At 35.9% G+C, this 27,631-nt stretch overlaps 1 protein-coding gene across 1 annotated transcript in view; it reads right to left on the bottom strand.

Annotated features, from left to right (window-relative positions):
* The window catches only part of LOC144434351 (G-protein coupled receptor 54-like), a 31,955-nt gene extending 17,105 nt beyond the window's left edge, over window positions 1-14,850 (bottom strand). The window contains exons 1-2 of the mRNA XM_078122802.1: window positions 14,380-14,850; window positions 12,949-13,084 (exon numbers count right to left, since the gene is read on the bottom strand). Of these exons, the coding sequence (XP_077978928.1) occupies window positions 12,949-13,084; window positions 14,380-14,850 (607 nt within the window). The remainder of the gene's footprint in view (window positions 1-12,948; window positions 13,085-14,379) is intronic.
* Window positions 14,851-27,631: the final 12,781 nt, after the last annotated feature.

The raw sequence follows: 27,631 nt of genomic DNA, 5'->3' as shown, positions 1-27,631 counted from the left end.
TGAAGTTATCAGCCCTAGAAACTCATTAGTAATAAATCCATTTGAAAACAAACGGACGTGCTCTATATTGCACTCTTGTTGGTTATTAAAAGATGCCAATCTTGCGCAGCCAGATGCTTTTACCATTTTCGGATGATTAAGGCCAGTTCCTCTATTTTTTTCTTAACAGACGCTTTACATATGTATTTCCTGCTTATTTAGTATCTTTGTTATAATTTTTGTACTTTGCATCCGTCTCTCTCTCTCTCTCTCTCTCTCTCTCTCTCTCTCTCTCTCTCTCTCTCTCTCTCTCTCTCTCTCTCTCTCTCTCTCCACACCCTCTCCTCTCACTCTCCCTCTCTCTCTCTCTCCTCTCTCCTCTCTCCTCTCTCTCTCTCTCTCTCTCTCTCTCTCTCTCTCTCTCTCTCTCTCTCTCTCTCTCTCTCTCTCTCTCTCTCTCTCTCTCTCTCTCGTATGCCAGATGTCTAGATCAAACGGTTTGTCTTTGTTCTACCAATGTACTAAGTTTTACATTACATTACATTGCATTCTACATTATTAAACATAAGAGCAATCATAATACATAATGCATTGGTGACAATTTAGTTGCACTTAGTGTTTTGACCCAGCTAGCATTGATAGACGGCTTCTTCCAAGCAATGAATTATTGAAAATCCTCATCACTGCGACATTTACATCCTTTAACAAACATACCCACTCAGATTCGGACAAATATATACAATAATGTTTGCGTGTCGCTTGGATCAATATTTGATGAAGATAATATTCAAAACTAAAAGTTTATAAAGACGTTTTAAAGACCTAGCCAGCGGTGATAATGCATACTAGTTAGTAGGCGGAATTCTCGGCATTTCAAATTTGATACGTGGTGCAAGAAAACTAAATGTAAGGGCCAATTGTATTGCATAAATGTATACTTAATACGATGCTTTTACAGGGATTGAGTGCACGGAAACGGCATAAATCAAAATCAAGTAACCTCCATACATTATTTTCGGAAAATAAATGCTCTTTGGTGAAATAATTGCACTCGGTTTTCGGGAAGTTTCATATTGTTGGCTTTCATTGATATAAGTGCCAGTAAATGTGTTGGTTTGTCACATGCTGTGTGCATAATAGTGGTAAAATTACAGTCAACGCACAATGTATACGAAAGAGGATATAGACATTCCTGCGAACAATGCACTTAGCTTTGTTGGAGGTAAAGCGTATCAGCAAATATTTCATAATTGCATACTACAAGTTAAACGCAAATGCACTTTACACTAAGATCGTTGGCACGGTAAGTGCAATCTCTGAATATTACTCGATAGTCATACATTTCATCTGTGTAGGTGAATCGTTTCAAGTAAATTAAAAATGTTTAGAGATAAACCCTAGTTTTCAAACCAAGTCATCAGATCTCGTTCAAGGATGTGGAGTCGCTTGCTACTTGATATGAATGATTGAAAATTTAGTTTTTATCTTAACAACGTTTCGAAGACGAAAATAAATATGGCTATTACAAATACCTTACATTTGCTCATGGAAATGTTCTTGACAAATACATAGTATACAGATAATATGGAACAATGCTATTTTCTAATATATAAAGTATTCGATTATTTTAATGAAAGCAATCTTTCATATAAAATGCTATTTTGAAACGTCAAAGGTCACCATACTTGTTGCAACCAAAATATGATGTTGTTATTGCTGTTGTTCTCATTGTCATTTTCTTTCAAAATTCCATGGTCAAGTGTCACGATTCTATGGAAATTTGACTTTCAAATTTGAGTTGTCAGACATGTAACATATAATACTGTATTACGGCATCTGTGTCTCATCAGACTCTCGCCTTATGACACGGAGGCAATAAATAACGAACAACGGACGACGTCTGGTCGAGTAGAGAAACAGCTTTTGGACATTTTTCATGAATCAATCGTTTTCGAAATAGAAGTGTTGGCATATGCAATGATTATTGTGAACATTATCAGTTCCGCTATGTGAGCATGCAATCAGTTAACAAAGAGATGTCCCCCTTAAAGTTCTGGCTGTCATGGGCTAGTAAACGTTGAACTAACTTTACTACCCAGCGATACGACAACCAAGCCATTTCGGCCACTTTTGGTAATTCCTTCTCGTATTCTGTGTATTTGATTCACGTTCAATTTCAAAAATAATACACAATATATCTTCTTTTCTTTTCATAACATCTAGAAGATGTTAATTTTTGTTACAAAATGAGGTCATTTTCGCTATTCCCGAAACAGTGGCACTATACAGCATGCAGCGATGTATCATGCAAACAGTGGCAGTGGCACTATACACCATGCCCTTGCTGCGATGTATCATGCAAACCACCACGATCCTAGTCACTTGGTAGATTGATCAATACCAATCTCTGCTTGCTCTCAACGGAAAATGATGGTCATCCATAACCAAACGTTTTTACACATTATCATCATTTTGGAATCAGAAACTGTAAATATAATTTTACATGTTACTTCAGGAGAATAAAATTCATAGTCAAGTTTGTTATGTCTTGGATCACGTATCTCTCACAATCACACAATCTGAAATCAATAATCTAAGGAAGAAAAAAAAAATTCAATATTTGGTATTAATTACGTTGACTCTGTCATAATGGTTTTCTTAACCGCGTCTTGTTACATGTGCAATTACAGCTTGTCATGATTGTATTACCTTGCCTGTCTACATCTTGTGTTTTTGCAACTGTGTCGTAAATACGTAAAACTGGATGTTGTATTAATTATAATATGAGATAGCCATATCAAGGCTTTAAGCATCTGCTATCTTATCTTTAAATTTCAAACTAAATCGGTTTGTTGTTATGGGGAGAATCTGCTTGCGGGAATAATTAAATCTTTTTTCTCGTATGTATGTATGTATGTATGTATGTATGTATGTATGTATGTATGTATGTATGTATGTATGTATGCATGCATGCATGTATGTATGTATGCATGCATGCATGCATGTATGTATGTATGTATGTATGTATGTATGTATGTATGTAGGTAGGTAGGTAGGTAGGTAGGTAGGTAGGTATGTATGTATGTATGTATGTATGTATGTATGTATGTATGTATGTATGTATTTATGTATGTATGTATGTATGTATGCATGCATACACGCACGCACGCACCTACGTACGTACGTACGTATGTACGTATGTACGTATGTAAGTATGTACGTATGTATGTATGTATGTATGTATGTATGTATGTATGTATGTATGTATGTATGTATGTATGTATGTACGTACGTACGTACACGTACATGTATGTACGTGACAAATCTGTGAATTGTTCTTTGCACAATCACGTAGATAAATGTTGTTGGTAACAAACAGCTACATGACATAAACAACTAATATTTGGATGGTCTATGTATTTATTCATGTCTGACATACAAGAAATCTTTCATCGGTTACCTCTCCGGTAATTTTTTATACCTCGCTTTAAACTAATGCGGATAAAAAAATCGTGACATCTAGAAATGGGTGATTTGATTCAAAGATCGTGATACGTGAATAATTTCAATGTCCCTTGAGCTATAACTTCATCAGAATCCATTTCATTAACTGCCGCAAATCGCTATCCGTTTTCTTTTCCTTTCCAATCTCGTGCCTTGTTCTTGTTCTTAATTTAGCACTGATATTTACGCCCCTGTACACTATTTGGTAATTCGAGTAAAATAACTCAACTGTGGTGAAATCTCAGTCAGCGTGGACATCTTGACACAGTTTCCCTTAAGGTTAAAAAAGAAACACCTGGAAATCCTTATCTAATACAACCTTTAAACAAAACATTAACACAGTGTTGTTTTCAAGTACCCTTAGCTAAATTAAGTGTAGTTTTTACCGGAGTTTGCTTCTACGATTTCAGTCACTTGTTAAACGTTTAAACATATCACATCACGGTAACACCTGCAGTAATATGGGTTTCCAAAGCAACCATCGTAACTAAATACATATGCTTGGCCGTATTGAGGTATCACTAAAACACATCTGCCAATGTGTACATTGCATAAAGGAGATAAGACAACCTCAATTTAATATTTCAGGACATAAATATTACTTACAAATTAAATGCAAATTTTATACATTTGCATGATAAGCATTTTCTTTGCGTTGATAATAATCGTATTTACATTGCATCTAGATAGCTTTTGATTAAAATCGCTATTCGTTTTATCTCATATGCCGTTGTTTTCCGCTGGTGTACAAACTACCTACATATATTTTCATGCAATTTGACTATGGTTGTGTGCACACAGCTGAGTAGAGTTGTGATATAAGAAAAGGTTTATGTTGTTTTTTCAAAAATTATACAGGGTTTTGTTTTAGAATGCCTAAACATGATAGTTTATCTCAATGAAAACGGATGCCAATATCATCATCTTTAAAACATAATCAGTGCCGTCGGCGTCTCATTTCCTATCATTTTAAGGTTGATAAACTCACTAGCTTTCATGAATTCGATTTACATGGCTGGATTGCCCAGCAGAGTGAAGGAGACGATCTGAAGTAATTTGTAGTCGCTCACCGATAGGCCAAGACCGTACGAGTTTGGAAGGGGAGCCCGTGGAAGGAATGTAACTCGAGAGAAAAGAATCAATAGGTCGAAAAGGTCTATAGTGTAGAAGAGCAGAATGGCTTTTCTAAGTTTACCTAGTTCAAAATTGCAAATGGATGTTTAAGTCTTAATGTAACTGGGCTGAACATTTGCCAATGCATTGAATTGCCTGAACAATGTGAACAGCTGATCCCCAATGGGAGATTGACGACATCTACACGCATCACGCTGATTCGATGAAGTGAGAAAAATCTAGAAAATAATCCATGACACTTGAAATGTTGTTAGTGACCTCACTGATTAGTCTGCAGTTTCAGTTTTACATCCAGGTTTAATATGTTAATCCTGATTAATTGCCAGGGAGGAACTTCTTATATTATTTACGCATTACAACACTGACGATTGCGGAATAATTTGACCAAGGACATCATTACCAAGCATGGCTTTCGTTGTCATCGCCAATGGTTTAGTCGATGCTGTTAACATTATAAATTATAGTGTTTCTTTCATGGCTAAGTTTTTTTCAGCTTTGTTTAAAATCAGTCAACATTCTTTTTGTATAAAGTGTGTTTCTAGTCATTTAGCATAATTTTCTGTCGCAAAAATATTCGAAAAGTGATTTCAATCTATTTTTCACTTTTGATGAAATGTAGTATATATAAACTAAAGCTGAGTATTTTGTTTAGACTAAACGTATTTCGGTTTTATTCCTGCCTCTGCTAATGACAAACAAATAAAAATAGATTTTTATTAATTGGTTACGCTCAATTAATTAATTAATTAATTAATTCATTCATTCATTCATTCATTCATTCATTCATTCATCCATCCATCCATCCATCCATTCATTCATTCATTCATTCATTCATTCATTCATTCATTCATTCATTCATTCATTCATTCATTGATGAGAAAATAACAGCTTAACCTTGCAACCTTCATTACTTACAATACAAGGGAAATAAATATGTTTTAAGCTTGTTATAATTACAGGCAACTATATAAAAATATTTTTAACTTCTTTTGTATTGAGAATAACCTAAACCAGCTCAGTCAAATTGGAGAATTGTACTTCCATCCAGTACTTTCAGGTTGAGACAGGTAATTGATTGCCGGGATCATAAAGGACTCTCTCAGATTGTAAGTACGTCTCTGATAAGCTTCATTCCATCCAAAGGTTTTGTGAATACAGCAAAACTATTATACATTCCGCTATTAGAGGAGTGCTCGTCGCACAATTCGATTATTTTAACATTTATACAGGATCTGGCCGATTCACGCTGGGCTGATGTATTAGTCACTGCGATCGGTTGATTGACAGAAAATAAATGAACTGGTCGACAACTTTCCTCTGGCATTCACAAACACACATACTTAGAGTTTCTGATTCCAATCAGTAATTTTGCCTGGTAAGTGCCCCTTATAACCCCTGAACTGAAGCTCAGGTGATTGATAAGAAGCAAGATTATTTGGTATAGAAACATCAAAGGCATGTATACAATTGCAAAACAGATGATTAGAAAGCTTCATATACACATGTGAATCCCGTGTTAGAACTTTGATATTTTGGATTTTCGATCAATACGTAATCCCTATATGCCCCTGGGTTATGTCATAGAGCAACTTATGTTACATTTGTCTTTTCAGTTCGACTGGTCCATGAAGATGATTTAGAACTGGTACATTTGTGTTCCCGTTCACATACACTAAGAGCTACAAATAGAGTGACTATTTTCCCAAGAATAAGTTTTGAAATATGTGTATACCTTTAAAAAGTTTAGGTCAACTATCTCGTCTCAATTTGTTGATGTCATGAAATAACCCCTTCCCCTTTTGCAATCAATGATTCTATACATTATCGGTGTCTTTCATCAACTTTTAAACGTCGTATGTAATAAATATGTAATGTAGTGGTACTCAAAAACATGAAAACATTGATGTTGAATATATATTTTATGTTTACTAAATGCTTACTATTCCTTTACGGTATACGTAGAAAGAGCAATGTTGCCTACTGTAAAGATTTGTTTCATACTCACATGTATGTAGCCGATAGCTGAAATTTTGAAAACTTCGCAATTCATAATCGTCCCTTGCTGGTATAGACTATGAATGCTATCGTGATTGCATTGAGATATAGGTCGAAAAACACCCCAAGTCAACTCTACACTATAACATAAAAGCTTCCGCTTGCTGAGCAATGAAACTTTTTTTACTTTTGGTGAAAAAGTTAGGATAGTATGTAATTCATTTCCTGCTGAACGGAATAGGTAATTCCAATCCCCGGGGTAGAAAGATCATTATTGGTAAAGATAAAGAATGCATTTTACTCTTGCCATGCGTAAAATTTGTTTGCTTGGTACTCGACATCGTGATCTACCCGAGGGTGAGGTGAAAGGTCATGGAAGCTAAAAGTTGGAATATACTCGTAGGACTTGCCGGCAACGAAAATGCACTTGTTAGAGTGTAATTTGTGGTGGGGCTTCAGTAGTACAGAATTCAATTATGAATTACCTATGTATTATTGTAGACATGATGACCCTTATTCATTGCTGGGAACAAAACAAAACGATCTAGAGGGGTTGGTGGTATTCTGCATTGTGAATGATGCACATTTCCATCCATTTTTAATAGCGATATGTGTGATATACCCCGCTGGACAGTATAGATCTAAAGGATTTCACTGTATGACATACTGGGTTTAGAACTCATGCTACTTACCCACAATTCATCGAAATGTATGAATGGATAGATTATACATCAGAATCAGTCCATCCCTAGGTCTTCATTAATCTGTCTCGTTTAGAGCTTGGATTAAACACTGCCAAATTCTAAATCGTAAAATATGATATACGTACTACCTAAAAATAATATTGAACGTGTACACTCTCAAAAGACCGATTGATAACTTTTCAAATACGCGAACTGGGCTATATCCAATTAAATTCCCTATTCAACGGATCGTAGACACGTAAATAAAACAGCATATATGCAACAGATGTCGTGTGAACTATTCCATTATAACAGGTATTACGGTAATTAGAATATGATTAACAAACATACAAAGAATACTTATTCCAAGGTTTTTAATCTTATCACCAGATTATTATTTATTAGCATATATTCAATAGTGCTTAGCGAAGATATAAATTTGGAATGTGCCAATGTAAACTACACACGTTGTAGGTTATTCTGTGATTCCGAATTTGTCGTGTGTTATCTTTAGCATAACAGTGAAGTTGATACAGAGACCCGGACTTTACTAAAGAACAAACAACGCAGCAATTTGCTAAAAAGTGATTTTTGTTTAATTATGATTATACTAGTTGTATTACTTAGAAAAAAATTAACATTTGACATTTTGATTCAATTTCGGTTTTGGTTTAAGTATCAAATTATAGTACTGACGGGGAGGTTAGATAAATATCGCGCAAATGTCACACTGCTTCAGAAAAGTATCATTTTCGATACACATTCAATCAAAATTGTGCTTGTCTGGTTGCAAGTGACCTCACAATTTATGGTTTGCCAATGTAGGCCATATAGTCAGACATATTCTCTCCGGATTCCCCATTCATCTACAACTTTACGACTTTGTGAACTGTTATTACCGCTCCAGGTCATTCGCTATACAACCGCCATCAACATCTGCCGCAGTGTTGTATTCACCCAAACGCCATCTAACATAATTAATCAGGGTGCAACTGTACTCCTAGGTTTTTAATTGAGGTATTAACAATTGCTGGACATTTAATCTGTTGGAGAATCAACAGTTTCTTCGATTTTCACATCAGTCTTCCCCTAGACGGTTTCAAAATTAGACCCCTGGCTTAATCTGGCGGATAAACAGCTCATACGCATGTATTGCGTGCATGGAAGAAAAGACTTCGTGCTGGTGATTAATTGGACCATAATGTCTCTTCAGTGTGCATATCAGCATATATTAAAATCACCACAACGTACGTATACGTCACTGATAAATCTTAGCCCCCAATAAACAGACCCTTTATACCGTATGCGTTGTTGCTAGTGGGATTATTCATAACAGAGAGAGTAAATACAATAAAGTAAGCGTCTTTTAGCTTGACAAAAAGTTATGATGGCATCACATCAATTGTATCGTCTGGTTCGACGAAAATCTTACTAACGTCAAAATGATCACTGCATTTCCTTCGGGTGAATTACCATAATATTTGTAAATTGATACAATGTAAATGTTTAGGCGACGGTCTGCCAAGAGAATGGTATTTCACACAAAAAAGAGAAAATGTAGCAATCTCATTAAAGACATTTTGAGAGCCAGCCATAACATGTAAAAATGTTAGTAAGATGAAATGTAGCAATGATGTTGGTAAGATTTGTGTCGATAAAAAGTAACAATTTGGGAAAGATTTGTGTCAAGCCAGACAATAATGGAATGTGGCAATGTTAATAAAATGTATGTTAATAAGACTTTTGCAGAGCCAGACAATGAAGTGTAGCAATCAGGTCATGGTACTGAGATTGTTGTCGAGCCAAACAATGTTTCAAGCGACATGGAATTCACTGTAGATATCAAATACATTAGCTATGGCACATTCCAAATATACATTATCAAATAACAGTTAGCTAGAAAGAGTTCGGGTGATTACTTCACCCTTCTCCTTTCATCTAGAAAGTTGAAGCTTTCATCAATCGTTTTAAGGTGTGCAGCCATAATTTAATGGTGACTTACATTTCATATCCAGTTACTGTAGAAAATATCTAGTCACTGTTAGATCTGACTTTTGACTAAACATAAATTGATATCGATAATCCATAAACCTCTCGTCAAAAAACGAAATAGCTTTGTACTGAACTGTCAAAATATTCTTATAATGTTGGCAATTGATAATGGTGGGAAAGTGTGAAAGTAGCAAAAAGGTTAAACGACTGCCTGAAACGTCAGACCATATAAAAATCATTCTTAGTTTTTGATTAAAAACAGTATTAAGAGTGCAACCTGATGACTGACATGTGTACATGTCATCATACTCCATATCTAAAAAACATCTTGAAAGATTAAGTCTTGTCTTGTGCAAATATCATGTTCACCGTCTTTGTCTTTCATACTACTCTCATATATCTCCTTGTTTTGACAAATACAAAGCGTGTCAAAACGAAGACATCGGGGAGACGCTATAATCGTCAGAGGTTTTCCCGTAAACCTTTGCAGGAATCTACAGAGTTGGCTGAACTCCTGTTAAGTGCAGCAGAACTTCTTTAAAACATTTTAAAGTTGTGTAAGTTACTGAGGTGCAATTTCATCATCATGAATCATAACTTGTTGGCAGTAATCAATACAAATGTACGAAAGGCAGAATTAAGGCTGAATGGACTTTTCTTTAAACGGTAAGAGTAGTCATTATGCAAATGGAGTCAACAAAAAGAAGACAGCCAATGGGGATATAATGACTATTAACAATATTATGATGGAAAAAAATCCTCGCTTTTCGACATGTGTCCTGAAACTCAGTTTATCATGATAAGAAATAACTATACCGGTCAACACACTTTCAGCATCATTAAGTGTGAATAACAGACGGGGTTTGATCAGGAATGTTCGTTCAAGCATGACTTGAGTTTTTTAGAACACCCTAGAAAAGTTGATTTTTCGAAAAATTATATATGAAGCGGTGAAAATGAGTACTAATGATGATATCCATCGAGGTAAAATTCACAGTACACTGCTCACACTGAAAATACGTACGTGTCCGTTTAACACACGTAGCAGTTCGAGGTGCTATGTTAGTTCTTTAGGATTTAAATCGAACAATACCCGGCGGCAAAAAGCTCGTTTGTCGTATTCTTTGCATTTGAAGTTCACAAATTTCAAATGCTAAGTGTCAAACAGAAATTAAGTTTTAAGAGATTGCAACGCCAGACCTCGAAGCGCAAATTGTCTACGTTTCAACAAATTAATACAGATATAAATTGCATTGTATTATTTAGAGTGATACATGGAGCGCGACCACTAAACGATCTGTACAGGTAAAACTACTTATCTGGAGCTCTTATAAATGTATAGAAAATACTTTTTAACCCAGGGAAAAGGTGTTTTGTGCCAATTTTACCATGTGTATTTTCTTAAATAACGAGAAGCAACGGGATTTTTAAGCGACATTTACTGAACCCACGTCTTGGCGCTTCATTTGTATGTCTGTTGTAGTTTCACTTGTTCTCACCTGAGGTAATAAGGCGCCATTATCGTGCTTCACTACAATGTCGTCTGTAAAAAAAAGTGAAATTTCGAGACGCACATCGCCAAACATAAAACAACAGGGTTTTTAAATTTTAAAATCATCCTTAAAAGGTTTCTGACAGTCTCATCTACACAGATCTGTTTTCAACACGTCCACTTTCGAACGGAAATTGAATTATGATGACCACAGTTTGTAGGTAATTCTGGTTAGGACAGTCGTATGCAAACTAAATATTTGAGATAACAAGGTCAAAAGTCAAACATTCTTCAAGGTTTAATGTAACACGACTGGGCATGTGTGATTAAATGTTCACTTGGTTTGATAGTTCAGTTTATGGTAGAACTGATAGAACATGTAGATAAACTAAACCATGCTGCTAAATATTAGCGAGTGTGTTTAACCCTACATACATGGGTGGACGTGGTGGTCCAAGGACAAGTGTTTTCAATGAAAAATCTATCACACGCAATATATACCGCTACGTGAGGGTTACTCAGTGTACTTTAAGTATTGGGTTACAAATGAAAAAATATCACGCACTTATGAGTGATTTAACAAATTTGATATTCTACAGAAGCCGATCTGTAAGCAAAGACTTGATAACTTGTTCTAAATCAATACCGGCGGTACCACCAAAGTTGCTGATACCTTAGCTGCTATTAACCAATCAGTTTTACATACAATAGATGCCAGTTATACTGAAACAGAACGTCATCAGACTTGTCAATCGCTACTTGTCATCGTCTGCAATAACAACATTCTTACCATAATGCTACATTTCCTTTGCGCGAGTTGGATTTAGTTGATCCCACCCTTAAAAGGAATTGAAAATGTAACAACTGTACTGAAAATGTTATTGAATCTGGCAGACCATAAAATGTAACAATGCTAGTTGTTACACTGTTGTCGAGCTAGGCGGGGGGGGGGGTCTGTTTCAAGTTAACTGACGTTCAGTGTAACTGTTTCAACCGTTGCAGCTTGAGTACTGCTATAGTGACGAACAACTATGTCTGTTAGTTTTTGCAGCAGTGAATTTATTTTACCATCAATTTTATCACTTCGGTTCCAAATAAACACTCACAAAAGACTAAATCCGAGCAAACCATAAGTCTTTTGACTTGATTATTCCAACATGGGGATCGTGGGTACAATCTAAAGGTCTCCCGTTACTTCATAGTTCATAACCATTAGCTAGGCACTCCCAATTATATATCATTCGGAGTCCATTGCTGGTAGAACCATCGGTTAGATATAGAATATTTTACAATCTTTTGATTACATCTACAAAATGTCTTTGTGTTTCAATGATCACTTTGCTCCGATTTGTAGGCCTTATTTGAAAATTAGCTGCTGGACTATTCGAAAGCTGTCATATAGAAACGCGATACAAACCATATGGACAGCTATCGTTACATATTGTTACGACTACTATAACGACTGCACAAACCCATACGGACAGATACACGGTTTAACAACTGGCATGTTTCCTCAGCTTGAATATGTTGTAACTATCTTCACACGTGTATATTTCGCTATAACAGTCTGTCAAGAATATTAGCATGGTTAATTTTAGTTAATCATGCTAATTTAGTTACGCAAGTACCTGCGTGAAAAAAACCTGGCCTAATTAAAGCATTTTTGAACAGAGAATACATGCCAATCAAAGTCGACGTCTGTCTACCTGGAGCGTGGTTAACGACTCTGGTTCGTTAAAGCCTTTATTTATTTTCAAGGTATGTCAGATGAAAGCTACAAATAAAGTACCGAGGTAGAGAGACACGTTATTGAAAGTGATGCAACCAAGCGAAGGTCGTGCTCTAAAGAATTGTATGAAAGCCATTGTCAACATTTCACTGAACTGGAAATGTAAAAAGATATTCGGAAAAGAAATGTGGCTAATTACTCAGAGTAAATGATAACCCAACATGGCGTAATCAAGTGTAACCGTTACGAATCGAATACTAGTTTTCGTTTCAACTGGTAATGAATGTGTATACGATTGTGTACTGTGTATACGCTTCCATAATAAAGCTGATGTACTGGAGAATGTAGAGCTCTATAATGGTTAACACAAATCAGTCCAAACCTTAACGATCAATTCTAAATCTTCCCACATACAATGCAAACGATCTCAAATGACTTACCGACCCAGACTCCAGAGCTGACCATTAAGGCTACCTTAGGCGTTCGACTCTGTAGAGATTTCAATGGATACGCTATAGCGTAGTAACGATCAACCATCATCGCTGTCAAAGTGATGCATGTCGCTTGTACAGTTACCTAGCAACAGGGAAGATGTTGAAGTGTAAGTATCTATTTTTTCTTCAAAATTAACCACACAAGACATACACTTTGTATTACAGAATAGGTTGATTATAATTAAAGCGACACAAAGCTATTGCATGGAATATTGCTGTTATGCTATAAATTACATTTTGCTGTCAATGTTTGACGTTCAGTAGACCATAGAAATAATAGACACAAGTTGTTATGGTTACATCGGTTATTTTAATATAACAAAATAGGAATTGATATTTATTCCACTAGCAAATGTATCTGCAGTACGTTTTCTGCACTGCCTTACCTACAACTTGGATAGCAAAGTCACATTCGAGTTCACGAACTTGTCAAATGTGCAATTACACACAAAATAGTGTTAAGATGCAAATATTTGTGACACTTCAACTCAAAGCGTTACTTCTCCACCTACTTGTGTAATGGGATATGTTCGTCACACCGATGTTTTAAGAGAACGTGTCTTTCCCGAGGGATAATTACTCTCGATTGGATGAGCCATAAAACCCTAACTTTCAACCATTTTTGAGAGCGCGGTTGTAATTTTTCTCAGGTTTTACAGTTGCAAGATTATAGTCAATTATTTCTGTGCATTCGTCACTCGAAAGGCAGAGGAAAGCGTTACTATGGAAACCTGTTTAAGGTGAGAGTATACCAAGGGCAAAACTTTTTTTTTTTTAAAAACGTGTAAGACGTTGGATAAGATTTATTTGTTTGATGATAAGCTCCTTCGAAAAAAAGAGTCGTGTTACTTTTTATCAATTTTATATTTTTCATTTACTCTTAGTTTTATCAATCAAACTAAAAATACCGCGACGTCAAACTCCTAAAACGTATTGCTCGATCCGAGTGTATGATTAATGGCCTAGGTGCATCAGGTGTTCGGAACAGTACCTACCAGCAGTGTTACAATGGGTGAGTTTTATGTATATATTATTCTTGGTATTAAACAAACCACATTATAAATAAAATAATTTATTGCATGTTGGAATTAAAATATTAGTATATCTTATATGCGTTTAATTCATACATTTGAAAACAACGGACGGTACACTAGATACACAGTTTAATGTAAAAAGATAAGGCCTCGGATGTAAAAAATAAATGTTTTATGTGCTCATGATGTCTGTTTGAATTAATCGGTTGTGTGGTAATTGGGACTTTATGGTCCTGTAATACGGTCTAAGTATGGATAGACGCTTGTCGAAACAGAACATGATATTCTGACATGAAAAAAATGTTTGTGGGAAAAATATGAGACTGATAAATCAAGGACTTACATTTATAAGGTACAAACTGAATTTACACATAAAACTGCCAAAGTACCACTGGGTAGTGTAGATTGTTGCAGTGAACGGTACACAGCACACCAGGAAGGAAAAATCCGATATCGCCAAGCTAAGGATGTAGAAATTGGTTGTTGTCCGCATCCGTTTATGTTTCAAAATCACGAAAATAACCAAAAAGTTTCCAGTAACTCCAATGAGGAATATAAGAGAAAATATGAGCGGCGGTAACCATGTTTCCACAAACAACGGGTGTCTCGTAGGCAGATATGCAGTAGTGTTTGTTGTATTGACCTCCGTACCATTCACGGCAACGGTAATATTTCGGTAAAAACCATTCACAATTTCCAAAAGAGAAGTTGTCTTTAAGTCCGAAGAAAAGTTGTGTGGCGACCCGTCTGGAATATTGCCGTGTACTTGATAGGCTAAGTTTTCTGCATTGTGTGTATTATTCACCAATGCCATGTTCTCATCTGCTCTAAACTGACGTGCCGAGCACTTGCTGTCTGTCTATGAAGTCAGGGTACACATCCACTTCACAGTTTTGGCCGTTGGTGGTGCTGATAACAGAAGAAAAATTGGAAAATCCTCCGATTTATGACCGACAGCGTCTAAATGAAAGTCAATGTGACGAAATCAATTTTAAAGAGGCTGATTCTTCGTAGTGCATTTTTTTCTTCTTTTGGATATTAATTCTCTTTTCAAGTAATCTCCTGATGCTTCCGTCATCTGTTCGTGATCGATAAGTCTCCAAAATCACAATCGAATGTTACGTACATACAGTAACGTTTATAGTTGGCTGTTCGAAATCTCGCACACGATATATTATGTACACGTTGTAGCGTTATCTGTTATACTTGGCGTGCCAGTGAAACTAAACAAACACCGTAACCAAAGTCTTCAATTTTTGAGAATTTCCCTTATTTCATCACAAATGGTCTCAGTTATGTTAAAATAGGGTTTCGTTATCTGCACCTTTAACGTCATCAGTAAACGACGTAAGTAAAACGATGCCGTTGGTAGTCCGTTCTTATGACTGCAAGGTAAGATTTAGTGATCCTATCAACGTAGTCAGCATCTATTCTAACCTGTCAAAAAAGAGACAGTGGTGAGCTGTTGAATAAAACAGCGGGTTTCGTATGTTTTCTTACTGAAACAGATGCTTTTGAGTACGTAAGAAAAGCATGTAAAGTATACACTATTCGACCCTAAAAAAATATACACACGCAATAATTAACCTACGGATGGACGGACGATGTTTGCATTCTAAACTCAATACAATATGGTTTGTGATCACTCCTGAAGCAAATGTTCCCATTTTAACTCAATAAAAAAATTCTCTTTTGTATATTTATATTTACCTTGTTCGAATTCATCGTTTTTACGACATTTCGCATTTTATGAACAGAAGATAAAAATTTCTGATGGTAGTATTTATGTCGCAAATATTCTACAAAGTAACTGCCACAATTGGTAATAACAAATACATTGTTAAGCATTGAGTGTTACCTCTCTCACCCTTTCTCTACCCGTAGAGTCATGGATTTAGGAAAATATTGAATGCATAAAATATGATGTTTACAATTACATTTACAGTAAAAACATATGTCAGTATACAATTTTACCTCTTTATCCCTGAACAATAGCTGCAATGACGTCGACATAACTGACATCCGGGGACTTTCGGACGGCTCGGTTGTTTGCGAAAAGCCTCAGCTACAGTAGGTTTCTCGCATGTATGACGTCAACAGTTGCAATCTGGATAAAGATTGAAGAAAAATAGCCTTGCGTGTCATATACTTACTACGTCAAGTGTTATTAGACTGGGGTTAGACTTGCCATCTATAAAGATACAGGTTACAGTGGCATCAAGTTAACTGGAAACAAAACATCGTCTGACTCAACAAAATATCTTACCAACTCTGCTACATTTCATCGTCAATTTCATCATTTGGCGCGACAACACATTTTTCTTTGTGTGAGCTATCTTTCGGTAATCTGCACCCTTACAATGATTATCAGTTGCACTTTATTTTGTCGACGCAGACGATAAAATGTAGCAATATTAGTAAAATTTATCTTCTAGCAGTATTAGAACAGTTTGTTGCATAGTAGGATTTACTCGACATGTTTTAATACGTATCATAAATTACGTCATCGGATCTTTGGTCAGTTTTATCTTAATACCAGGTTTGAGTTCAGTCAATAAAAAGTGATGGTTACGTATGATTTAGTCAGTAGAATGAATTTTAAATATGCAGCAAAAAATACATCCCAAAACGTATAAACTCACTTTGTGTCCCTTTAAGTGGTTGCAATAAGCTTGTCATGGAGAACGAATAATACTCGTTATAACGTGTTATCACTCACCGTAGAATTAACAGTCATCATAAATTTCTTGACTTCGAGAACTCTCCCCAGAATACACGGATTAGATAAAATATTGAATTAAAATGTCAGAAAGGCGTGTATCTACTAATGTAGATGGAGTATACTTATAAAAAAACAATCAAGACTAATCAAAGTCATATCTAAAATGCTAAAGTTCTGTATTTCATGCTGCCAATAGTCTCTCAGAAGGACCTTGTTGTATCTCTGAATGACAACTTGAATTCAAATGCTTCAACGAACGAGACTTTTCTTCTTAAAGAGTAATCAAAGTTTGTCCCCAATGATCAGACAAGTACAACGCGTCACACTTTACTGCTTATACATTCGCAAATTAGCCAGCGAAATGTATGGAAAATAGCACTGTTGTGCAGTCCCAATGGAAAGTACTCATTCATCTAAAATTAACACATTCCGAAACGTAGGCAAAGAATTGCTAATAACGTAGTAGCACCGGGACGCTGTGAATATGTCACTTCTTGCTATACAATACGTGTGGGTGAGAAGGTCAGATAATCCCGTGTGTGTAAACACAATGGGTGCGCTTTAAAAACCAATATTGATGTCTTGTGAAGGGAAGTGTCACGTCTAGATACTTTTTAATAGATGTGAATGCTTTCTGAAATTGCAATTTAGCTAAGGTGACAGTGATGAAAACGGGATATGTCAGTAACATATAGTTGAACATATTATTGAAGGGGTTCTTCAATATTTATCCTCTTGATGTCCATTGGGAGTTTTAGGACTCTTTCCTTGCCAATATTATCTATTAAACTGCAGTGTTTACTAAACGCTACCTAGAGACAGTATCACTCCCGGTTTCAAACTGGTTCATGGTACCACAGTACATCAACAATGATAAGTGTTTACATTTGTGTAATGGTTTGATAGTGAGCCTATAAGCCTATAATTGGCAAGGTTTTATTTTTCAACTGAGACGGGCTATTTACAGAACGGGATTGCAACAACAAAAACGGGAGAATCATTCATCATGGATGCTGTCTACTTCAACACTTATTTAGAAGTTCAACGAGTAGATAAAGAGCTATATCCTAATGCAAACGATTAACAAATTTGCAATTGTCGACGTGTGAGGCGAAGTCGCTTTAAAGACGTAATGTGTAGATGTACAATCTAACGTCATTCCATAAACATGAGCACAATAATGTTTGGAGCCATAGATATTAAAATCCTTTCAATTCGGTGAGAAGTCAACTATGCCTTCACTACCGCAGTTCAGTTTTCATTAGATCTCATATGTCGTTCAGCCATCAATGTATTTCTATGGTGATCATGGACAATGCCTGTGATCAATTTAGTATTTCACAATTCGATTTTATATTGTATGTTTCTGAAGCACTTATCACGCAACTAAATGATATCTACAGTACGTGTTTGGGATTTTAGACAACAAAATAATACGTCACCTTGCAAAAACTTGTCGAAAAATAAAGTTACACAGATTAGAGACACATTGACATTGCGAATTACTTGTAAGTTTGAATTTCGCTTATTTCGCCATTTCACTCAAAACGTTTCATTTATGCAAATTTAAAATAGCAAAATGAGTAAATGTCAGCATTTTATGAACTTATTTATTTGAATTAATTAATTAAAGAAAATGTTACATATTCGATGAAGAAGGAAGCCTTTATATTTCACAGGTTGACAAAACTTAATATATTTACAGAATATGAGAATGGGAGTAGACTGAATTTATTTCATTATCGTAGGCCTTGATGAGTTAACATTTTTTTGCAGTTAAACAGAGATTACCGTTAAGCTTATTCATCTAGAAACTTAATCCAGTTAATGGAAAATTTGTTTTCAGTAAACAGTTGCAAGCTCGATGAAAATACATAGCCTTCATAGAGGGCTGCGTAGTCAAGCTGACAAACGTCCTCTCCTCTCAGCCTGCGAACTCGGTATTATATTATCAATTGCAGTATTTTTGTATTATCAGCAACTATTAGCATAACATTAGCATATTAGCTGTTGATGGTCGAAGTTATTTGTACAGCCCGTTTCAAGCTTCCCCTGTTTGATACAACCAGGCAGACACCAATATGAAACTCCGCATGTTACACTAAGATAGCAAGATCGTAATTTCTTGATACATCTATCATGATATAAACCATTTAAATGTACTACAACTAGACACAGACACAAACACACAGGCGCCAATGTTTTCACTTCTGCATTTGATGTCTGCAAAGTGGCACTTTACGTCATTTCATTTAGACAAAATGTCGCAAGAAACTGTATTCATTCAATCTCGCCATCTTAAAGTGTTGCATGTACAGTTTCATTTTGGCTTCTTCTGCGTGGTTTATCATACAGAACAGCTGAACAGTAAACTGAAATGGGTTGTAAAACCGTGTAGACAGCCAAACATGTCACATCAGGGTAACTTGACACAATTAACGTACTTTAATAGGCACCCAATCAATATATAAGCATTGCGTGACTCGACTACTCAAGGTAGCAATGAAAATACTAAATTGAATCACTAAGGTCCACAGGCTGAGTAGAGAGAAAGTTTGCCCGGTCGACCGACCAGCCTTATATGAATAGAATGAGACTTCGGAAGCGTTACGTATAGGAAACAGTCAGGTTAGCATGACCGTCCACAGTGGAATTTATAAACTGTACACGTGTCGTTGTTGTTATATAGGTATTCTTTTCTCGTCCTTCGAAGTAATCCTGGAATAAGAGCTTCATTTTCGTTATATTGATATCATCGATCTGAGTATGCGTCTTCCGTACACATGTATATATGAACACCATAGTGACAAATGCGAAACAATGGCACTCCATAGATTTCATAAGTGTGTATAGATTGATTTTATTCTATCGACTACCATATACAATGTGATTTTAAACATTCGGTGAAGTTTTGAGAAACCTAGCTAACTGATTACAGCCATATTAGAATAAACCGTAATCATCACAGGTTTCAAGTTGAAATGACAGTATTAATACCCGGTGGGTAAGTCACTACTTTTGGAATTCAAACACGAGAAGCACGTGTCGAATGGAGGCGATATTCACCAGCTCACATAAATACCTATCCTGCCCCAATTATTTATGTGTATTTACATCGTGTAAATAGTACCTACTTACGTCTCATGAAATAGGGAGATTTGATCTCTGCTAAACCGTGAAATTTGTCGGTTCATTCAATACCGATATCTTGAAAAGGAACAATGACATCGGCAAAACAGCAGAGGGGGGGGGGGTCGTTGAACGCCATGTACATATACACTACGACATAGTAGCAACAAATGTTAACATTTACACAACAACAAGGGTTTGGAGAGTCTAAAACAAACTTAGCGTTCTGGCAACATGTCCTCTGGGCAACATGTAACATCGGATTACGTCAATGCAACGTTTCCTAGCAAAGGGTTGACGTCGTTTATGGCCAAATCAACTAGTCTATCGATCGATTAGGCAAATGGGCACGTAGTAGAAAGAACTAGAAAATCAATTCATCAATCTCCCAACACAACTAATTGCAAAAACAAACGCCTTGCACGAATACATTCGTCAATTAACAATTGCTGGAAGTGAGTAGGGATAAATAATCAAAAAATAACCAATGTAAAAATACAACACACTTACAAAAAGAAATCCTTCTTCAACCCTCATCCCCGAACACATGCGCAAATGCACACACACACACACACACACACACACACACACACACACACACACATTCAACATAACTACCAGTCAGTCAAAAGAGATGCAGCCAAACAAGCGGCAAACAAGTTATTAAAGCGCAACAAGTGCATACAGCGCAGTCGCAGAACTCTTATTTGTTTACTATCATTTCTATTATAATACATTTTCTATACCAGTGTTGCCACGGCGTTTTGAATATCCCTACGAGGAACACATTAGAAATAAGTGTTTTTAAAAATCTGTTTGTCTAATTCTCGTTGATTTTTTATTCCTTGTATTTTAATATGCACTCGTTTAAATTTTTACCCAATAAATTCAAATTCAAATTCAAATTTAAAATTCAAAGAACTATATTTACTTTTACGATTCCAACAGGAAGCTATCGTAAGTTTCTAGTTTCATGGGGCAAAACTTACCAGAGCAAATGTAAATAGGAGTGTTTGGAAACCACGCTTTGTTGTAATTACAAATGATATTACAATGACAGGTTAATTATGCCGAAGATAATCTCTATAAACGTGCGGTAAAAGAGGCATGTTGAACATGTCCTTCATTCATCACCCTTTCAATCGTAAATTAATGTACATGTTGATGAACAAGGCCATGACTGTTGCAAGTGAGATATACTGATGTGAGGGCAAGGGCTGTGCGTTACATTGTACTGTATAGATCAAAACATCTGGTCAGGTGTGTATCAGATGCTAATCAGCGAGCGTGGGCTTTTTAATAGATTGTGAGTGTTGGAAAAAGAACTGGAATGATGACAACAGCTTAGCGAGTAGGCAGGCAAAGCAAGCCAATCAACTACTAAGTAAACTTCGACTGATAAAATGGTACGAAAAGTGTAATAACTCAACCAATGTCTAATAAAAAAAAAAACCAATGGTCTTACTATTTGTAATCATAAAGTACATGTAACCCTTATGTCATTGACTTTGACCGGGTGAGCAGATTAGGGGTAGACATTTGATCGAGGAATTAATGGGCTACATGGGGTTTCTTATCATCGCCTGAGGGTTGAGAACAATTAAAGGGAGCAATCTATCTGATTTGTACGTGTCTAATGTTACTAATGTTATTATTATGTGCACCTTAATGCTACCTTTGTTTCCGATATGTGGTTCATTTGATATAAATCAAGATTGCGTGCTTAAAAGATACACGTGTTTTGTTAAAGCAAGTTTGGGCATTGCTTGTTTAAACTTGTCAATTAAAAAAGTAGAAACATGTTTTAAGATACAAGAAAGATATTGGTTTACAAAATAATATCTTAACACTGAGCTACTTTGATAGCAAAGGTCTGTGGTTATTTTGACTGCATCGTCTCTTTGACTGATGTTGTTGTTCTGTTGCCTCTTCCCTTACTTTAGCCAAGAATAAAGTCATAAAAGTACCATGTTTTAGAGAAAATAATCCTACCTAAAGTTACACAGGCTGCTCTGCAACCAATCCAGACTCGAGCTATGGAGATTTTTGCAAATTACAAGCCGTAAGAGGTGGATCTCATAGGAGAATAACATATTACACATTCACATATGTGCTCATGCGTAGGATATATCATTCCATTGGTCGTTCATCATGGCGATGTACATATACACTCTGACTCACATGCAGGTGTTGAAATATACTGCCTACTGAACAGGACCAGCGAAACAATACAAAACAAGCTGCAATTCATATATTCGAGAGTAAGTTATTGTTTGCTTTCTCATGATTAAATACCGTCGCTTACAGACCGATTCCACTTGATAATTGGTGTTGATAAACGTTCCACTGAGTTTCTTGTCAGTTGTATATGCATATACTGAGTTTATCACCCACTACTAGCCAGAGGGAAAAGAAACAGCCAAATGGATCGCTATACTTTATTCGTCGGAATATTACATGTTTTATACACTATCAAAGACTTATACACGACATGATGTCAGCCTAGGGTAAAATTTGATTGCTTAGTCGCCGCCAAAACAAAGAAATAGGTAAAAGAGTAGAATCTGTAAATATTATGGTTTCTGTTGGTTACAACGTTTCATATACTCTAACAACATAAAAAGGTTTATAAAGGAAATGTAACAAATATTTTAAGGATGAAAGCCGACCTTTTAGCAAATTGTGGCTGACGTTTTACTCGATAGATAACATCACTTTTACTGCTGAACACAACAGGATTGTATTTGAGTAAAGTCTTAATAACTGAATTAATGTCAATTAATTTTTTTTCTATAAGAACCCTGTTGTGCCCAGCAGTTAAAGTGCTGACATCTATCAAATAAAATAACAACCCCCAACACACTTTTTGTGTCGTATATGCCAAACACACGTGAATTGCATTTAGCAACTGGCAGGGCTCTGATCTGGAATCCATATACAATATTTTGTTTACCATATAACTTCGACATTCACCAATCTCACGTAACCACTTCTATCACACTGCATGCAGTATTAGCCTACCTACTCGATCTGTAACTCCGCTACTCTCGTTCGAGTTATATCAGCGAGTGGACAGGTTGACAACGTATTCATCTAAATCGTAACGACAAGTATTAGTCAACCAGGGTATACACTACTCTTACGATATTTTGATTTGTGTGTAAACGTACAGACAATCTGACCATTGCATTAATTTATACTATCAAGGAATCTTTGAGTAGAAATTCCATGTCATTATGACAACAACATACTTAATCAATTTACATAATTGCTTGAGGATAGTAAATTATTTAATTTCTCGGTAAAATATGTGTTCAATCAATATATACTAACGATTGAACACGGATAAACCTAAAGAAATGAATATCCCGAAGTGTCTTGCAAAACTTCTGTAAATACATGTCACAATGTAAAGAATTCTGATCGATTACAGTAACGACGTTCTGTTCATTGCTCCTAAATAAGTGTTAATGTTGTCATTGAATAGATACAACGACTACGTCATAGAGGCATTTCGTGTTGCCAAATTCGAACCAAGTATTGAATTGAACGTTTTACTTGATTGTTAAAGCGGCATACATTTTAGAGACTATCGTTCGATCCACATGAACTATATATCTTGTTTAATGCTTTTAAACTGCTGCATTGCTACAGATTTAAATTTGGATTCCTCGCTATAAATTATTCCAAAGTAAGAACACTAATACGTCAAAAGACTTTGACTGACGACAGACAGTGTCTGGCTGAACGTATCTTTTAGTAAATTATGAGAAGGATAAATCCACTTTGATTGCACTCTTCATGTTTCACGCTTTTAAAATGTTGTTGGTTCATCCCATGTCTTACATATACAGGTTCGTCTAGCCATTGCAGTTAAATATATCCGTTGGGCTTGTCTTTCATCAACACGCATGTACCCATTACAAATCCCCATGAGATTATTTCATCACGTGTTATTGCTAAAATCCCTCTCGTACACGTTCATTCTTAGTCAATAATAACCTATTTCCTTAAGCAATATATTGTTTTTCTTCGACACTGTTAGCTTGGAGCACAACTGTGCATGTATTACTAAATAATGGTTTTTAGGACGTCCACGGCTTAGCAGACAACATTTCCAGTCACAAAGAGCATGCGCACAATCAGAAGTATACAATTACACTATCATGTGAATGTGAAAAGGGAATTATGTGGGTGTTAAATTATTTAAAACAAATTTGTTATGTTCTTTTTTTCTACTTGAAAGTAGAATGTGAAACAATATAACCCAAGTCCGTGCTTGTAACTCAGTATTGCTAAACACTAAAAGGAAATGCGTACAAGTTTGTTATAGGTACAAGAAGTGACTTGTAAAGAAAACGGGTATTCACAATTAATAACTTTTAGTCTTAAATAAACACAAGCTAACTATTCATGCATGGTGATATTTCAATAAACGGGGAAGCGACAGAGCCATGCGTAGACAGAAAATGATGTAGTGATAACTTGAGTTTGAGTTTGAGTTACTTGAGTTACAAATACGGACATTGTATATGCGGTTTCACATAGATATGTCAAGCAAAATAACATAGTAAAAGAGTTTTATTGACCAAATATCAAAGGAAAATAACCATATAAATAACCACTTTGTAATATAGAGCAGCATACATTGGGTAGATATAGTTAGAGACAGCCAACTAATTTAAGTGACCACGTACATTGAACATAAAAAGCAAAAGTCTAGATAGAAAAAGTCTCGTCTAAACACTACGCAACGAGATTTCTGAGAAAAGCGTGGATTTGTTGATTTTTCTCAAAGTTTAATCAATAATCTTTTATTTTTTATACTGGATAGTTCTTTACTTTAAGTATATTAAACACTTGTCTCTCAAGAAGTCCAGTGAGGGCAATCCCTCATGGGTTCAGTGTGTGTCTTCTCCCGGCTCAAACCTTGGTATTTTTAAAGTCATTGGATAGACAAAAATAGCATAATAAGTTAGATAATATAATTATAGTTAAATAGCTCCGAGTTCACATAATAATTCAGTGTTCGTATAATAATAGTCAGTCGTTCGATTTCTTTGATATATTCCTTAAGTTTTTCTTCTTCTCTTCTCATGGTTCTTGCTTGGTCAACAGTTGGATTTCGGAATTTCAAGTTCAACTTCATTGTCAGTCTTCTAAAGCTTTGCGTGTGTTGTGCTAGTCACGGCTCAAACCTTGCTATTTTGAAGTCTTTCTCACCGTTCAAGTTCATGGTCAAGAGTGCTTCATGGACGAGGTATTCTTATGGGTTACATTTCTGGGGAAGGTTATACCACCTGACATCTTTGAAGTTGAACACTCCTTATTCTGCTCCCAGGGGGAAATTAGCTTTTCTTACAGGGAACTCGCTTTCTTCGGGGGAGGTCGCTTAGCATGCAAGAGGCTGGCCACTACCAATTGGCCACGTTGACAAGTGGTTTGAATCTCCACCATGCAAAATGTATAGATCAGTATAGGTAAACGTAGTTGAAGATACATAAACTGCACAAGGTGGCGATGTATGGAGTAAGACTTGAACGTAGATATACTTTACTTCTTGATAGCCCTGAGTTCGGCCTCATGGCCTCACTCATAGCCTAAGCCAGGTGAGCCAGATGAATCCGATGCTCACAACTCCAAGACCCCAAACCAAAATGTCGAATTCTCGTTAATATGATTAAATAGCAATAAGTCAAGCATAGTAATTGGGCGTCCTAACATTAATGTCATGAGCGACTTGGAACATGAAAAAACGCTAAAACTCGAATAACGTGTCTAGATATACGATATAGTGCCTATTGCTTTTACAATTCTTTACAAATTTATCTATTACCATTACTAGTTACACCCATCATCATTGTGTAAACACATCAAAGCAAAGGTAACACAACATGTTAACCCAGTACATGATTCTTAATAAAAGCAATAGTGCTAGGTTATCACTCTTCGACCTGTATAGGCTCAAAAGTCACTGTGACCTGAGTCTCGAGGGTAAAAACCTTTGATCTAAATGAAGGTATATGTCTTCAGGGCTTTATTACTTTCCAATTTAAATGTTAAATGAAAATATATTGGGATTAAAGTTATGGTGCAGTTTCAAGCCACTCGACACTAAATGTATCACGCTAGTGTACAATTACATCAGCCGCCTTTATTTTCTAAAAGTAGGTTGAATTCCCTATTTTGGCCACGAATACAGAATTTCCAAAGTAACCAATATTAGGCCAAATAAAAAAATGGTGTGATTTTTTATTTTATTTTATTTTCTTAGGCCTTATACAATTAAAGAATTATGAGACCTGAAGCAAAAAGGCGCCTGGTTTGACAAAAACCTTACTAACACTGCTACATTGTATCGTCTGGCGCAACTAAAATCTTACCAACAGAGATATTCGTCGCACAAGCGATAAAGTGTAGCAGTAGTTGAAAGAATTTTTGTTGAGCCAGACGATAAAATGTAACACTGTTGGTAAGATTTGAGTCAGACGATAAAATGTAGCAATGTAGTTAAGATTTGAGTCAGACGATAAAATGAACCATTGTAAGTTTTTTGTTGAGCCAGACTACGTTTTCTTTAATGTCCTATGATTTTAATTGCATTGGGTGGTTTCAGGTGTGAGCTCGGCCAAAGGCGTTTCAGTGTCTCTTGATAATTCTTTCAGATTGGATTTGCAACGCCCATCGAAGTAACACACAGCCTGTTTCAAGTCACCGTTCACCTGCTCTGTATGATACAACCATGCAGAAACCAATAAGAAACTGCATATTCTACACATAAGATAGCAAGATTGTAGTTTATTTGTCTATTACAACCTTTTAAATGCACTGCAACTTGATGCAGACAAGCAGGCGCCAATGTTTAACGTCTGTATTTGATGTCTAGATGCTGGCACTTTAGTTCATTTCATTTAGGAAATATGTTGCATTTAACTGTATGTATTCAATCTTGCTATCTTGAAGTGTGGCACGTGCAGTTTCCTATTTAGTTTCTGCTTGGTTGCGTCAAATAGACCCGGTGAATGGGAACTTGAAACGGGCTGTATTATCCTTCTGTAATATGTCCACTTCATAGTCTCTTGTTTATTCGTCTACGAAGTACATAAAATTCCACTCTCTAGCAATTATTTACTATGAACCATATTAATGGAAGCTCTGAAACGGAAAGTGAAAATGATAGCAGCTATTCCCCCAGGGGAAAATAACTAACATCTACCAAGATAATTTTGTAGTATATGATACGTATAATGAGTGTATAATGTACTCGGGCTCCATAATAACATAATTTGATTAGGCATGCCTCGCACAGCTTTTTTTCGACTGCACTAGGAACAGAAAATGACGTTGGGATTTTAAAATCTATTTTTTCTTAATCTCATGGAAATATAGTTCAATATTTTCCACCTGCACTCAACTTATATGTTAGATATATGTTCATGACTAAGCTGTGTGCCTTAAATGGGGACCAATTTCACTGAAAAGTTCTCAAAATCTCTCCAAACTTTGCTATCTTAAAGATGTTCTAGGTTCTTTTGAAATGATAAAATAAATCTAAAGTTCCGGCCTTGCGTTCAGGAAAATCTATTATTTTCCCAGAGAGTTAACACAGTATTTCAGGGCAAAATTGGGTTTAAATTCGCTTAATGTTGATATCATTTTGAACTCTATTTCAAATATTTTGATCATGGCCTTTACCGTGACCATTAACAAAGCATAGATTTTAGATTTTTAACAAAAGAGTAAC

Source organism: Glandiceps talaboti, chromosome 4 (genome assembly GCF_964340395.1).
Source record: "Glandiceps talaboti chromosome 4, keGlaTala1.1, whole genome shotgun sequence".
Taxonomy (NCBI): Eukaryota; Metazoa; Hemichordata; class Enteropneusta; family Spengelidae; genus Glandiceps; species Glandiceps talaboti.
Note: the sequence above shows the minus strand (reverse complement) of the source record. Positions and strands in the feature narration are given on the sequence as shown.